General features: G+C 46.0%; 2 protein-coding genes across 2 annotated transcripts; both read left to right on the top strand.

The window, feature by feature from the left end:
• The first annotated feature begins 1,885 nt into the window (after positions 1-1,885).
• Positions 1,886-5,703, top strand: HOXA9 (homeobox A9). Its single transcript, XM_009086073.4, has 2 exons — positions 1,886-3,164; positions 4,302-5,703. Exons 1-2 carry the CDS (start codon positions 2,618-2,620, stop codon positions 4,538-4,540), a joined length of 786 nt encoding a protein of 261 aa, XP_009084321.1. The 5' UTR covers positions 1,886-2,617; the 3' UTR covers positions 4,541-5,703.
• A 5,645-nt stretch (positions 5,704-11,348) lies between these two features.
• HOXA7 (homeobox A7) lies at positions 11,349-14,729 on the top strand. The gene is made up of 2 exons (XM_009086072.4): positions 11,349-11,876; positions 12,926-14,729. The coding sequence occupies exons 1-2, from the start codon at positions 11,501-11,503 to the stop codon at positions 13,207-13,209; spliced, it is 660 nt and encodes a 219-aa protein (XP_009084320.1). The 5' UTR covers positions 11,349-11,500; the 3' UTR covers positions 13,210-14,729.
• Positions 14,730-15,651: the final 922 nt, after the last annotated feature.

Raw genomic sequence — 15,651 nt, 5'->3', positions numbered from 1 at the left:
GCAGTGCTTCGTTCCTGGGAATTCTGGTTTCATATAGCATTTTAATGTCAATGTCTGTTTCTGCCCTGTTTGGGGTCTTTTGCCCCCGAAGGTGCAAGTCACCAAAACCTTAAGTAATTTGCGAAGTAAATTGATGAAGCGAAATCGCCTACGTGGCTCTATGAAAAATGTACTTTGGGTGAAAATGGATCTAAAACGGAGATAAAAGAGTTTAATATCCCGGCGTAATTATCAGCAACGTGACCGCGTGAAAAAGATCTAATTGTTTGCTGTATTTCTCCTCTTACTTTCTGTACAACCTCTCCTGCCTCTTGGATGTTGGCAGCGAACAAATGCGGAATTTTACAGGGGAAATAAAAATGAAGTCACGTTCTTTTAAGCGCTATTGTTATTGTTATTCATTTGCTATTAGTTTTGGTGACGAACCAAAAAAATAAAACCCGCTGCTGAAGTTGGGAACCCAAATTCGAATATAAACATCCAGGACTCCTGCAGCTAGGATTATTTTTTCTGAATGGAAAAAGGAAGTTCTACAATCACATTTCACCACAGCTGACTCTTAATAATAAATACAAATGACGTGGAGTTCCGTCTTTCCAGGAAAGAAATACAATTATTTTTTTCTATTACGGAATGTCTATACAATGTGGGGAAAAAAAAAAGAGAGAGCTTTATTTGCATTTTTAAAATTGTTAGAAAATAACGGCCCCCTTGTTTATTGAGATCTTGAACTGTTCCACGATTTTCGAACTCTAATGGGGGATAATAGTTTCATTATGAGCCTTTGTAATTTTGAATGTGGGAGAGAGCGGTGTTAAAATAGGCCCTCTGTAAGATTTCTGATTAAACTGTCGAGAAGACATGAAAAGAAAAAGAAAGAAGGAGAGCGAGAGAGAGAGAGGGAAATAGACAGCCCACATAGCGATGTAAAACTAATTAAAACCACACTTTCGCATCCACAATATTTACACGCGATTTTAATCATTACTCAGTCGTCCCTACCATTTGCTGGGCTCTATTTTCAATACAAGATATTTCGAGTAAATTGAGCCTCTCACGGAGATTTTTTGTGCCCCCTGCATCTTAGTGACCGCGCTCCTTCGCCAGCCACGGGGATAAACAGCGTGAATGTCCGCCAGGGAGAAACCAGGGAGTCGCAGGCATGTTTGCCTAAAGCTCAGCCACTACTTTAATTCCTAACACTGGACTTGGATCTGGCCGCCTCTTACTTTCCCCCGCGCACCCTCCCCTCCTTCTGAGGAGGATTGTAACCCTCCGCTCGGCTTCCGATGCCGCTAGCGTGTGTCCTGCAGTCACAGGAGGTGCCAGCAAATAAATAACTATATTTGCACATAAATTTGATTCACCAGAATGCCGGACGGCCGGCTGCGAACGCCCTTTTGATAGCCGCCTAGAGAAGCAGGGTGCCTTTCGGCAGAGGGGAGACGGGGCATTTTCTCCCCTTTCCCCCCGCTGCTTCCCTGCATAGTTGAAGAATTAATTGTGGTGATAAATACCGCCGCCCGGCTCTGCCCGCACTCCTTCCCTCCCGGCCAGGACGGCGGCTCCCCTCCGGCCGCAGCCGCACCGCCGCCCAGCCCGGGCTCCTCTCCCCGGCCTGGCGAAGGGGTCCCCGGTCCAAGGGCAGGGGCGGCGAGGAGGACGAGGAGGGTGTTTCGGTCACTGCCACACCGTGCCCGGCGGGGTGGGGTGGTGAAGTGCAGTTTGGTGCGGGCCGGGCTAAATACCGAGCCAGCGCCTGCCCCTGTCCTTCTCCGGCCGGGCGGGGAGGGCCGGCTCTGCGCCGGGGTTTCGGAAAGGGGATACGTTGAATTTGGCTTTCCGCTGCCAGCTCTGAGCCGAACGGAACGGTATTATTTACAGTGGGTTCCCAAACTAAACACAATAGTATAATTTAACCTTTCCAAGCACTCGTAAATTTTTACTGCTGTGAAACACAGCGATGCAAATGAGCGCGCTCATAGTTACTGACTTAATAACAACCCCGTGGCTCCCGAAACAATAACTCCTTATGAAATATAATAAATGTATATTTAAATACAGTATACCGCAACTACTATTTTGCTCTTTTTATTGCTTCGGTTGTTGTATCATTTTATGTGAAGGTCTCCGATCACAAGGGTGGCGGGATTTTTTTTTCGCGGAGAACACGACCCACTGATGGGATGATTAATTTTGATATAAAATAGTCCGCTTAAACGAAGGAAAAAAAAAAGAAAAAGAAAAAGAGAGAGAGGGGAGAGAGAGAGGAAGAGAGAGAGAAAGAGGGGAGGGGGGCTGTAATACGGAATCTGATCTTTTAATCTCAGTTGGCCGCAATTAAAACAAACCCCGCCGTATAACTCAAATATCCCTTTGCATAAAAACATATGGCCTCGCTATAAAAATTATGGCTGGAAAACACTGACCCATTAATAGCCCGCGGACTGATTTATACTTTATTGTTCTGCTCCCCCGCCACGTGACAGGCGCAGCCAATGGGCGCCTGCGCTGCCCTCAACTTATTACTGACTCTACTTCTCCGCCAGCACCAAGTTGTTACGTGAAACCCGCAGCCCCGAACCGCGGCGGGTCCGCCGCCGCCCGCCCGCCCGCCATGTCGGCTCCCGGGACCCTCAGCAATTACTACGTGGACTCCTTCCTGGTGCCGGAGGGGGACGAGCTGGCGGCGCCCCGCTACGCCCCCGCCCCGCTGGGGCCGCCGCCGCGGCCGGCGGCGCTGGCCGAGCACCCCGAGCTGGCCCCCTGCAGCTTCCAGCCCAAGGCGCCCGTCTTCGGCCCCCCCTGGAGCCCCGCGCACCCCGCCGGCGCCAGCGGCGTCCCCGCCGTCTACCACCCCTACGCGCACCACCAGGCGCCCGTGGCACCGCCCGACGGCAGGTACATGCGTTCGTGGCTTGAGCCTGTGCCGGGCTCCTTGTCTTTCCCCGGGTTACCTACCAGCAGGCATTACGGCATTAAACCTGAACCGCTGGCGGCCAGGAGGGCTGACTGTACCACGTTTGACACTCACACTTTGTCTCTCTCTGATTATGCTTGTGGTTCTCCTCCAGTTGATAGGGATAAGCAAAGCCACGAAGGCGCATTCTCTGAAAGCAATGGAGAAAGTGAGGCAAACGGAGAGAAACCGCAGATCGATCCAAGTAAGTGGGACGGCGAGGGTAATGGACTTCAGGGCTCTGCGCCGGCCGCGGGGAGGTGTCGAGGCGCTGGGGCTAATTACGCGGCCGAGCACCAGCCGCTGCCGCCGCCGCTGCGCCCGCCCGCCGGGGTCTGCCATCTGCAGAAGCCAGCGCTGCCTTTCTCAGGCTCGAACGGGATCTAGGACGGCTCTGGCTTTCCAGGGTGAAAGGAAAACAAAAACCCCCACTACAACTGCAATTTAAAACAAAAAAACCATTAAAAAAAAAAAAAAAAAGAAAGAAAAAAAAAGAGAAAGAGAAATGCAATAGCTGCCCATCCCCACTCCTGCCACCCCAGCAAAGTCAGCAGGACGTGCTCACATCCTCCTGCCTCGCCGCGCTCCCAGGCGTGGGCAGACGCTGGGGAGAGGGGTGCCTAGAAAGCACTGGATGTGAATCAGATCTTTTTTTGAGACGGCTCTCAGGACAGGGCGGCTATTGCTGGGCTGAGAACAGAAACCTCGCCGTTGACTTGGTTCCTCCCCTCCCCCTTTCGTCTCCTCGGTGGAAAACCCCGGGCTGGATGCTCCCAGGACTACGAGACTGGTGGCAGAGCGCCCCGGGATTATTATCGCGATTAACGCCGTGCGAATAAGGGTCCTAAGAGGGCGAGGGTTTAATTATGCCAGCTGTAGATTAACTTGCCAGCTCCCTGGGTTTTGCCAGGGTTGACAGAGGAGAAGATAGAGATTAAAAAGACAAACAATTTCGATGACATGTTGATCTGGCTGGTTACTCTCCGGGCTGGCAGTTTGAGGTGTGGGAAGGCCAGGAAGGAGGGAGGGAGTTAGAGAGTGAGGAAGAGAGAGGAGGAGAAAGTATTTTAAAATTGTATTCTCTCCAAACAATAAAAAAGGCGAGGGGAGGCGGGGGCAACGGGGCTTAGCCGCGTGTGGTTGCGTGTGACCTTCCCATGTGTCTGTATTTTGGAGTCCATTGTGCCTCACGAGCCTCTGTGCCTGGGGAAATGAGAGCCACGTCCTAAACGCGAATACCGGCTCACCTGATGGGCTCTTTCTGGGTGGATTTCCCTCCCAGCCCCCTCCCTCCACCTCCCACCCTCCCCCTCAGCCTGAACTTTTGTTGTTTTCGTTGTAGATAATCCAGCTGCAAACTGGCTCCACGCAAGGTCCACCAGGAAAAAGCGATGCCCTTACACCAAGCATCAGACACTGGAACTGGAGAAGGAGTTTCTGTTCAATATGTATCTCACTAGGGACCGTAGATACGAGGTGGCCAGACTCCTCAATTTAACAGAGAGACAAGTGAAAATCTGGTTTCAGAACAGGAGGATGAAAATGAAGAAAATCAACAAAGATCGAGCGAAGGATGAATGATGGCGACACGTGGGTTAAAATGAAAATGCTTAAGTAAAAGAAAAAAAAAAAGTTAAAACAAACAAACAAACAAAAAAAATCATCCCCTCGAGCCCTGCCATGCAATGCGTCTGGGTCCAGGCCTCATTTTTCCCTTGGCAAATTCTGATTATGATTGTACAATGATAGTCACAGAGGCCAGATTGCCAGGAGAGGTACAGTAAGACTTTTAATTTTCTAATAGGAAAGAAAAAGGGGGCATTAGCACGAAAAGGCTGTCTAACTGGCTTGTATAAATCTACCTGTTTCTTCACTTACGGAAAGAGAAAAAAAAAAAAGAAAAAACTACCTTTTCATAATGCACAACTATTTACGGACTGTATAGTTTAGTCTACGTAGTTAATTTTATTCGCTTTTTGCGTGGCAGAGAGATCTCTGCTCTAATACTTGAACACTGTGTTTTATTGTGGTAATTATGTTTGTGACTCAATTTATGTGCTTGGGTGCTGTACCGGATGTAATGGTGTAAGCTAGAATTCAATTTGAACTCAGGTTGTTTATTATAAAAATTGCATAGAGTATAGCTCTGTAGTGTATTAAGTCTTTTCTGTATAATTAGACAGTTAACCTTTGATTGTAAAATATATATATTATATATATCCCAATGCAAAAAAAAAAAAAAAAAGGTAGAAAAATCCGTTCGTTCGGGATGTCTGGGAATTACGGTTCTCAAAATATGAAGCAAGTCATTTTAGTATGCACAGTTGATACATATATAGTACTGTCTTTGTCGGTTGTATATATAATCTATATATTAAAAAAAAGTAAATAAACAGACTAGCTTAAATATTGTTTTTGCACCAGTGAGCAGTTAGCAGATTTCGGAGCTATACGTATATGTGAAAAGGGTAACTACCTATGGTTTATGTTTGAATTTTAATCGAATGATTTGATGGTTATTGTAATGAAGGTTAATTATATTGATAATAAATTATACGTTATAAAAACCTACATTTGGTTACTGTAAATTTGTACCGATTTGAAAAAAAAAAAATCTGGGAAGTTATGTTAATGCAGAACGTACACTGTCTATTTTGAAACAGTTACCTCATGGCCTACTGACCAAATCGTTGTGTTGAAATGATATTTAACTTTTTGCCAAATAAAATATATTGATTCTTTTATATTTTGTGATGTTTTAAGATTATTAAGGAGAGATTCTTCCACGGCACACCGAATTTCGCCAGAAGATATGGCAGGGCTATTTCAGCTGCAGAGGCGAGGCGAGGAGTGGTATTATTTTCGAGCCAAGGCAAACCCACGATTTTATAAACGCAGCCCCCAGGTGATGGAAATTTGGTCTTATTTTTATCCGAAACGGACAGATTCAGGTCCTAAATGCCATAGCTTCTCTGAGGGTAGGGATTTCTTCCCCGCTTCGGGGCGTGATTTGGTAAGCTGGCGCTTAACAGCGAGCGGAGGGAGCCCCTCGGATGGCAGCGGGGCACGGTGCCGAGCCAACGCCGTTTTCATAAAATTCGCCGCCGGGGCAGGGGAACTAGGACCGAACCAAAATGTCCGACGTTCTTTAGCGCGGACAATAATGTAAATCTGCTCAGACAGCGACATTTACACTGAGATTGTTAATTAGCCTCCACCAGAAAATGTCCAGCGCTAAGTGTTCATCCACAACCCCTGCTAGAAGGCTCGCCTTACCAGGGCGTTCATTTCAAATTCCCTGCTAGAGATAATTGCCCATGCAAAATATGTTATTTCAAACGTCATCCACTTTTTTCCTTCCCTTGCCTACATTTTTGTAATTTTTTTTTCCTTTTAAATGTCCCGTGGCAAATAAATACAACCCGTTGCGTTTTACTAGCCCCTCAGATTATATATGTATTTACAGATAGATATAGAATCAGATAAAATTTTACTGACAATTATGGTAGAATTTATGGTGTCGATTTTAGTCGCCGATTTAGCCAAAGGAAAGCGGTGGGCTGGCAACAGTCTACAGCAGAGAACAAGAAATTGTATTTATTTTTAAAAAGAGAAGGATGATTTCTTTGGAGTGGAAGATTTCCATACATCCCCTCCCCATTGCACCTACCCCTCCCCCGCCGCCCCAAGCCAAACCAAGCTCAGCAACAAAAGAAAATAGCAAAGTCTATGAGCTTGCAGAAATTTACCCTTGTTTTGGGCGGACATCTTACTGCTCACGGTGGATATCCTCCATAACATGAATCGCAGCACAGCTCTACATCACACAGACCCTTGTTTGCAAATATGGCGAATAACAATAAAATCCTTCTTGTTTTATGAAGGTACCTTCACACATATATACATATATGTACATGTATATGTATTGAAAGCAAAATAGGACGGAACACGCTTATGGTCTGGCAGAAGTTGTTGTTAGGAAAATTCAGAGCCATACTACAGTGCAATAAAAGAAAATGACTGCTGTAACCGTTTATGGGGTGTAAAACGCTGCAGGGCTGAAGACAAAACTTAGGGAGCCGGCAAGAAGTTTACAGATGTGCAGAACTGCGGGAGGGAAAAAAAATGCTTTCGACTTCACCTTAAAAAAAAAAAAAAAAAAAAAGGAAATAAATCCGAGGTAAGATTTGATGAGTTCTAATTAGCAAAGGGGAGCTCGTTCTGGCGTGCACACACACAAAAAAACCCCTTAATTGATCCCCGAGTAAGTATTTGGGGATGCTGGGACGCCCTCTGTTGTTGCAGACAGAGGCAACTTCAAAGAATCAGCATTAAGAGTGTGTAATAAATGACGGGTCTGCAAACTGTCTGGAATTCGGCTCTTAATGAGTTTACAACTGTCCAGCCACAATTAAGATTTTCTACAAAAGCCTTTTCATTTGTTTTGTCTGGCTGTTTTAGATAAAGCGGGAGAGCGGAAATAACAACCTTTTATTGGCCTTCCCGTGCTTAAATCCAGGCTGGGCGGTGGACATTTATCTTGCCGCGGGCTGGCGGGCCGGGGCGCGGGCTCCGGGGGGCCGGGCCGGGCGGCGGCGGCGCGGCAGTGGCGGCAGGGCGGCGGCAGGTGGCGCTGTGAGCCCGCGAAACGGCGCCCGGCCGCCCTCCGCCATCAAGCGCTCGGCCGCCTCCCGACAGCTCCTAAAATGTCGACTTTATGGGAGCATAACTGGGCTTGGAAGAGCTGAGATGGTTTTGACAAAGGCCGAGAGGTTTGAGGGTGCTTTTTGCCCCCCTTATCCCCGAGTTTTTTCTCGCCTTATCCCGCCGACCAGGAGCCGTCAGGGTGGCGTTTTCCACCTGGCCACGCTCAGGGCACTCGTGGAGAAAGCGAAGCTTGATCTGCACCAAGCACACACTGTGCATTTATTATTCTCAAAATATCGAGACATTTCCTATTTTGTGATACGGACGGATTGAGCCCTGGCACCGACCTGCCAGCTCCTCTTTTTCTCCCTTGCCCCAAACCTTTGCTCTTCTCTGCTTAAGCTCCGAGCCTGCAAACAGGGTATCCTGATTTCCCGAAGGGCTGGTGTGAAATGAAATATTGGGAGAAAGGGGGAATTGAAGGGTTCGGACAGGATGTAAGAGGGTCTGCCCGGCTCAGCCTGGGAGGAGAGAGCCCGAAGAGCTTCACCTTTGGAGCTCTGGGGCCAACCGGTGGATTTTCCAATGCCCTTGTCCGCTCCGCGCGGCTGAGACAGCCGTGCGGGGAATCGGCAGTGGTGCAAAAATCTAGTTTGAAAATTATTTACCGGCCGGTGAAATTCTTCAACAGCTGTCTTTGATACAAATAAAAAGCCCTGCTTGTGTCCGAAGCAATTTCAGCTCTGTGGGACCCGTTGTGATTATATTACACAGATGTGAGAAGGCTGATGCTCTGCAAACTTGACATGTCTCTCAAAGTCATTCCTAACTTGTTCTCGCCGTCTATTTTGTTTCCTCGAATCGTTTCCCCTTTTTTTTTCTCCTCTTTTTTTCCCTTTTTTTTCCCCTTTTTTTTCCTGCTTTGCTTTTGTTGGCTCCCGCGTCTTGAGAATGAGGCTTAGTGTGGAGTTGTGGAATATTTTCAGATGGCAATTGCCAAAAGAGACGGGGGAAAAAGTAATTGGAAGGAAAATAAATGCATGAGGAAAGGAAGCATAAAATATGGGCTGAAGTATAAACGTTGTATTTCATAAGTTTAAGCCAGACAACTAAACAAATCCCTGCATAGTCCTCTGTAACAGAGATACTTTCTCTGCATCTTACTTACATTTCCTTAAATCAAAGCCATTCTCTTTATATCGAAATTCAGCACTGGGAATGTAGTAAGCTAGTTTTTTTCCCGCACACGATTCAGAGATTTAATACTTTCTAGGGATAAGGATCAACAGCCACTCCCTGCTTTCTAACAAGAGCCTTCCTATCAAATGTTTGTCTACAATGGCATTGCTAAACTTATTATGAGTAATTATTTTTTTCCTTGGGCAGTAAAATTATATTGAAATTAAAAAGTGTTTATGCATCGTCATACTAAGTAATAACTTGGCACAGCGTGTTCCATTATAATCGTGGATAAATTATGGCGAGAACAGATTCCAAACCAGCAAAATCTTCTCTACTATGAACCACATCAAGATACTGCTTAGTACACAAGCCATAATCATATAGTGCTCCCAGGTCGCTTATAACTTACGAGCACCGTTTTATCACTGCGTTTTACTTCCCGGAAAGCTCAGTGCCAAAGAGGGGTAGTCCAGAGCTCACTAGGAAAAAAAATACATCCTAGAGGATTATTTTTTAAAGCGTGTAAGGATATTACCATGACCAAAACCTTGAAATCTGCGCCTGTTGACCCTTTCTCGATTGGAAAAAAAATAAATTCAAATGAAAAGCGTGTTTACAGGCGCGGTTATCTATCCTGATCCTGTAAGCGACAAAACGAGAGATTTCAGAGGGTGTTTCAGAAGCAGCGTTATGCCCAGCTTGCAGAGGGTGGGGGGAGTCAACAAGGTGGTGGGGACCCATGTCTAGGGGTCCTTCTAGCATTTATTCAGTGAAGTCTTTTTGATAAATCTAAAAGGCTGGCAGGGAAAAATAAGCTGAAAGCAAAATACATTAAAAAAAAAAACCGTGGCAGCGCAAACACATGTAAGCAAAGAAAAATACATAAACGTGCAAATTGTAGAGAATCAGAGAGCTTGAAATGCAACCACCCAGACGATCTATTCGGTTCTACGCTATCCATATTTAAGTCTAGACATTGGTTATATTTGCTGTTTCTTTTTTCTTGCATCTTGGTATGTTGTCACCAGAGGAGCAATTTATTGGTCTAATGCCATCTACTTCAGTCTCTTTGATCTTCTTGGTCGTCGTTTTGTTTGCATCGCATTCGTTTAAGTTCTTGGGCCTCTATTCCCTTCCAGCAGCCTCTTCTGCCGGCATGCTCCGGCACCGCGATTGCGACCGCAGGGATATTGTCTAATATTGGTGAATTGGAAGAAATAGCCGAAGGGGCTCTTTCGGCGGCTTCTCCCTTAATGCGTTTTAATAACTGCGTTTTCACATACTTAACACTTGGCAAACATTTACATACATCCACCACATCTGCATGCTCCGAAGCACCAGTATCTCAGGGATCTGGCTTTCAAGAATTGACTTGCTTCTGTCAGTAACCTGTGTTCATGGGGCTGCGATAACCACGCATAAAGGGTGCCAAAGGGTGCGCGGGTGTGTGTTGGAGATGTGCAAGGGGGCAGAGGGTGCTCCACGTTTACAAAACACAAAGTTTAGGGTCCGTGCGAAATATCGGCAAGAACAATTTTAACTGGTGAGAAAGTCTTTGTACACGGGGCACCAAACTATAATTGAAAGGAGAATTTCCGGGGCAATTCCATTGTGCTTCTTCCAGTTTATGATGTGCAATACAGGCAGGCAGTAAAAGCTGTCTTTACCAGGACTCCCTGTCTGAGGGAAGGAAACTCATTTTACGATCCGTTTAAAGGAAGGGCACGGAGCAGCATCCTCAATGGAGAGCCATTCGCATTGTTGGGGATCCCAGTGTTTAGAAAAGCAGCAACTCTCCCCGACATGCTAGCGTACCGCTGCCGCCTAACGCTCTGGACTGCAAGGTATGTAAGGCGGAAAGGTAACTCGGGTAGTAAAGAGGTGGCGGCGATTTAAAGCCATTTGCAGGCGAATTCTTCAACTCTAGGGTTTCGGTTTATTCTGTATTTTCTTCTTCAGACATTCAGAAAGTTGAGCCCTCGATTTTTTTTTTCTGGGCCATTATTTGTGGTGGGTGCTAGGGGTTTTTTGTGCCTTTTCTTGCTGGGTGGGAGTTTTTTGTTTAGCTGGATGTCGTTGTTAGTTTGGGGGTTTGGTTTTTTAGGGGTGTTTTTTCAGTTTTTTTTCTCCTTTATTTTCCCGGGGAGGGCGACTTTGATTTTCGCCCCCCTCGGGGGCTGGCTGCTGGGAAGCGCCCCGATTCCCGAGGCTCGGCGGCCCCAGGGGAGCGGCGGGGGTGCCCTGGCACACCCTGCGGCAGGGTTACCGCCTGCCTCCTGCCGCTGCGCGCAAACAGCGCGGGGGGAGAGGGCGGAGAGGAGCCACCTCCTTTAAACCTGACGCTCATAGAGAACTCCACGAGTACACATTTAAAGCTTTAAAATTTGATTTCTCCCAGCGCCCCGCGGTCCGTCAGCGCCCAGGCGGGGCGCGGTGCCGCCGGGGGCCGGGCGGGCGGCGGCTGAGGGCGCTGGCGGGCGGGCGGGCCCGGCCCGTCCATGGCCAGGCACCGTCGGGCCCCGGCCGGCACCACCTGTGAGGCGGGCGGGGATTGGCGGGCGGCGTCACATGACCGGTCACGTGCTGCGGGCAGCTCGGTCCAAAAGAAAATGGGGTTTGGTGTAAATCTGGGGGTGTAATGTTATCATATATCACGCTACCTCGTAAAACCGACACTGAAGCCTGCCGGACAACAAATCACAGGTCAAAATTATGAGCTCTTCGTATTATGTGAATGCGCTTTTTAGCAAATATACGGCGGGGGCTTCTCTTTTCCAAAATGCGGAGCCTACTTCTTGCTCCTTTGCAAGCAACTCCCAGAGAAGCGGCTATGGACCAGGCGCGGGTGCCTTCGCCTCCTCCATGCCCGGCTTGTACAATGTGAACAGTACCATATATCAAAGCCCGTTCTCTTCCGGATACAGCCTGGGCTCTGATGCCTACAACCTGCATTGTTCCTCTTTTGATCAGAACATTCCCGTCCTCTGCAATGAGCTAACCAAACCCAGCTGTGAGAAAGCGGAGGAAAGCAACCTGCACAACCAGGCTGAGCCTAATTTCCGGATATACCCCTGGATGAGGTCTTCAGGTAGGGGCGAGCGGAGAGGGCTCGGAGCCGTGGCAGCCAGGCAAAGCGTGTCGCCAGGATTACTGTCAGCACAGCCTTTATGGTTTTAATTATAGCCGAGGCGCCATTGCGTAGAAAGCCCGTGGCATTGTATGTAAATGAGTATCATAAAACTTTTTATTGCCCAATTAATGGGTTCTAGCCTCGTAAATTTATTTAACTCCATTTGCTATGGAATTTTAGCATTGAGTTGATTTGCGCTGTTTGCTATGGAGAAGCGGAGAGCTGGCTGCGGGCTCCCAGAGCCCCCACGGATTAAGCGTCTCCCCTGCCCTCTTGTCGAAGTTGGGGAAAAAAAATCCCGCTCGCTGGGCGAGGCGGAGGGGACAGAGGCGTTCAGGAGCGAGGGACGGCGTGTCGAGGACTTTGCCAGCTCGCGTTGCCGAGACGTGCCACTCTCGTCCCCCCTGCCCTTTCCACGGAGATAAGAATCTATAGAAATGTACTAAACAGGAAAACGGAGGGGGGAGGGGGGCACTGGGGCACGAGAGTGTGTGTGAAAAAGGAGAGGTCTCTTCTGGAGCTAAATGCTATGTATTGTTTACGATCCAGGCGGGATGGGTGGGGGGAGCCCACGACATTAAAATAAAATAAATACAGCCCAGCCTTCCAGCTTTTTATTTCCCCTTGCGAAACGTGAAAGTCTGGAAGGTTTTAGGGAAATACATCGCCTGGGGGAAAAGTTCCTCCTCCCAAAAGCAATTTCCTCCCCCACCTCCTCTCCTGAACGCTTTCTCTTCACTTTTTCTAGGTCTCGAGCAACTTAATTTTTGCCCTGCCTGAGCAGGGCAGGTCGTGTGGCTGAAATGTCTTTGTTAGGGCAAAGTGGGGGGGCGGGTGGAAGTCGAAGAAGGGGATCGTTCACTCTGGCTCGGCCACTTTTTTGTTTGTATGTATGTTTATTTATTTATTTATTTATTTATTAAAAATTTCAATAAGAAAAATAAAAAGAGGAAACTTTCCACTTCTCTTCTTGTCTAACTCCTGGCCGTGTGTGTGCCTGTTTTCAGGTCCAGATAGGAAGCGAGGGCGCCAGACCTACACCCGCTACCAGACCCTGGAGCTGGAGAAGGAATTCCACTTCAATCGTTATCTGACTCGGCGGCGAAGGATAGAGATCGCCCATGCCCTCTGCCTGACGGAGAGGCAGATCAAAATCTGGTTCCAAAACCGGAGGATGAAGTGGAAGAAGGAGCACAAGGAGGAGAGCTCCAGCACCCCGGCTCCCAACGAGCCCACGTCAGCAGCAGCCTCTGTCGAGAAAGTGGAAGAAGACGAAGAGGAGGAGGACTAAGGAGTCCCACTCGAGGAAGTGATCTTTTAGAATAGTGTGTGCACATGACAGTTGGAAAAGCTCCCTTTAAAGGAGAAAGGAGGAAAAAAAAAAAAAGAGAGACTTTTTATTAAAAAAGAAATCAGTTCCCTTTAATGATCATCTTGAAAGCAAGCGTTTGCAAACATGAAAACATTTCTTGGGTTGGTTTTCCAGCCTTCTCTCCACTCTCCCATACTCCCCAAACCTGCCCTATGCCGAACCTTTCGGTAATATCTCCTAAGAGCATCTTACAATCAGCTTGGTTTTTAAATCTTCATTAACCCAAACCTGGGTGGGCTTCTTCAGGGGACATTTCAGTGGGAGAACTGCTGCTTGCACAGATAGTAAACCGTGACCTTCCGAAGTAACTACCTGACTCCATAGTCCCAATCATGTGTAAGGGGAAAAGTGCATTAGGCTCACATTAAGAAAAACTACCTAATTTTGAATAAGTAGCTCTGCACTTCTCTTTTTGTTTTCTTTTTTTTTTAAGTGTTGTTAGAAAAGTATCTTAAGTAACAGCTACACTAACAAAAGGTTAAACAGCAAGTAAGGGGGGAAAATATTCCACAAACCACTACAATCTACAGCAATTATTTGTACTACCTATTTTCCAGACTACCTAGCTATATATCTTGCTCTGCCTACCTATCTTCGAAAGTATACTGTATTTTAGTAGTCAAAAGGATGTTACAAGGTTACTAATGTGAATCGCAAAATGCTTTTAAACATGTAAGTGTAGTCGTTCGAAAAGCACGCATCAATAGCTTTGGTATAGAATTTGGTACCTAAAAGTCTGAATATATTTAAATTTAAAATAATATATTTATTCCAAAGCAATTATAAATGAAAACCATATGCTGCAATATATCTTTGTTCTCGATTCTTTGCTATTTCGAGAGAGGAAGCAAACTCACGCCAATATTGTACAAAGCGGTTTAATATCTCCCGTTGGCTTCTACCTTCAGCTGCTTCTGCTAAAGGCCGTTTTCTTATTCTACGTTGATCTTACTTAATATAGCGGAAAGTGTTCTTTGAAAAGTGAATTTAAATGATCATGTAACCACCTTAAAAAAAAAAAAATCCACAAACTATTTGTCCTGATTATCTGAACGTGTTAATATGTAATACCATGAATTTTCCTACGATAGCAGATATTGTAATTTTTTTGTCATTTATATTCGTCTTGAACTTCATTTGTAAGATCATGTCATAAATTGGGAAGTATGTAATTAATTTGGAAACTTTGTAGCATGATGTATCGTTAAGAACTCTGTATAAATCCGTCTTGAAGGTTTGGCTAAAGTTTATTCACAAATTGTATGTTACAATGTGTTTCGGTGTGTTCGTTGTGAACATTTGGATATGCTGTGTAAGTATTGGAAGTGGGGAAAAAAATGTCTGTGAACTCTCTTTGGAAGTGATACCGTGTTCAACTATCTCCCACGATAAATGTGTTTTATGTTACACAGAAAATAAATATGCTTGTTGACAATGAATTGTGTTTCTTTATTGAGGAACCAGTTTGAGGGAAGCAACAAAAAATATATTACATAGACCAATAAAGAAATTAGACCATCTAAACATTTTTTTCGGTAATCAGAAAGGGGGGAAAAAAACCAACAACAACAAAGTGATGAATTGATAGGAATCAGTCAATATCTCTATCACGACTTCGTGATTTTTTTTTTTCCCTAGCGTTGTTGATTAATAAAGCGGAAAGCCTTCTTTATGGGAGAGCTTCCTTCCACCGTGTTCCCGTGTCCTCTTGCCGTCATTACCCCAGTCCAGACGATCGGCGATCAAGTCGAAATCTCATGCAGTGAAAAAATATTTTGTAATGAACAGAAAGTGAAAGACGAAACTTCCAAGTGTAAATGATCTAATCGGGTACATGTGTGGTTTGTGTGTGCGGCTTTCGGGGGCCAGGGGGCATCACGGTAGCACGAAAATGCGGGGAAACTGCCCCGCTTTAGAAAACGTCTTATTTTTGCCTGGTACCACGTAATATCAATGAGATCTAATATTCCCCCCCCCCTTTTTTTTTTCTAATTAAAAGAAAAAAAAATCGAACCTGAAAAGTCCTTTTATTTGGCCGAGTAAATACAGGTAAGACCTGGAGTATTATTTGCGCTGAAGTTCCCTTTTTTCTACTACACTCCGTTCCTGGTCAATGCACTAATTGTAATTTTAATAAAATTAGTACAAAGTCCAGGTCTTTTAAAAAACTCCAGGGCTGCCTCTGTGGTAAGATGGCGCCTCTCTAAGACCTGCCTCTTCTTAGTGATGAGGAAAAGGCCATAAATCCGTTGTTGTTTATGAAAATTTACAACTTTGCAATACAACTTTATGAGTTGTTCGGTTTTTCCATTGGTCGTTGTCGGTCATGTGGATGGTAACCGTGAACATGAACTTTTTTAT

This window comes from Serinus canaria, chromosome 2 (assembly GCF_022539315.1).
Source record: "Serinus canaria isolate serCan28SL12 chromosome 2, serCan2020, whole genome shotgun sequence".
Taxonomy (NCBI): domain Eukaryota; kingdom Metazoa; phylum Chordata; class Aves; order Passeriformes; family Fringillidae; genus Serinus; species Serinus canaria.
Note: the sequence above shows the minus strand (reverse complement) of the source record. Positions and strands in the feature narration are given on the sequence as shown.

Excerpts from the sequence above, each read along its gene's own strand:
- HOXA9 (XM_009086073.4), top strand. The coding sequence starts at position 2,618 with ATGTCGGCTCCCGGGACCCTCAGCAATTACTACGTGGACTCCTTCCTG. Across the intron at positions 3,165-4,301 it reads GAAACCGCAGATCGATCCAA|ATAATCCAGCTGCAAACTGG; the intron begins GTAAGTGGGACG and ends TTTTCGTTGTAG.
- HOXA7 (XM_009086072.4), top strand. The coding sequence starts at position 11,501 with ATGAGCTCTTCGTATTATGTGAATGCGCTTTTTAGCAAATATACGGCG. Across the intron at positions 11,877-12,925 it reads CCCCTGGATGAGGTCTTCAG|GTCCAGATAGGAAGCGAGGG; the intron begins GTAGGGGCGAGC and ends GCCTGTTTTCAG.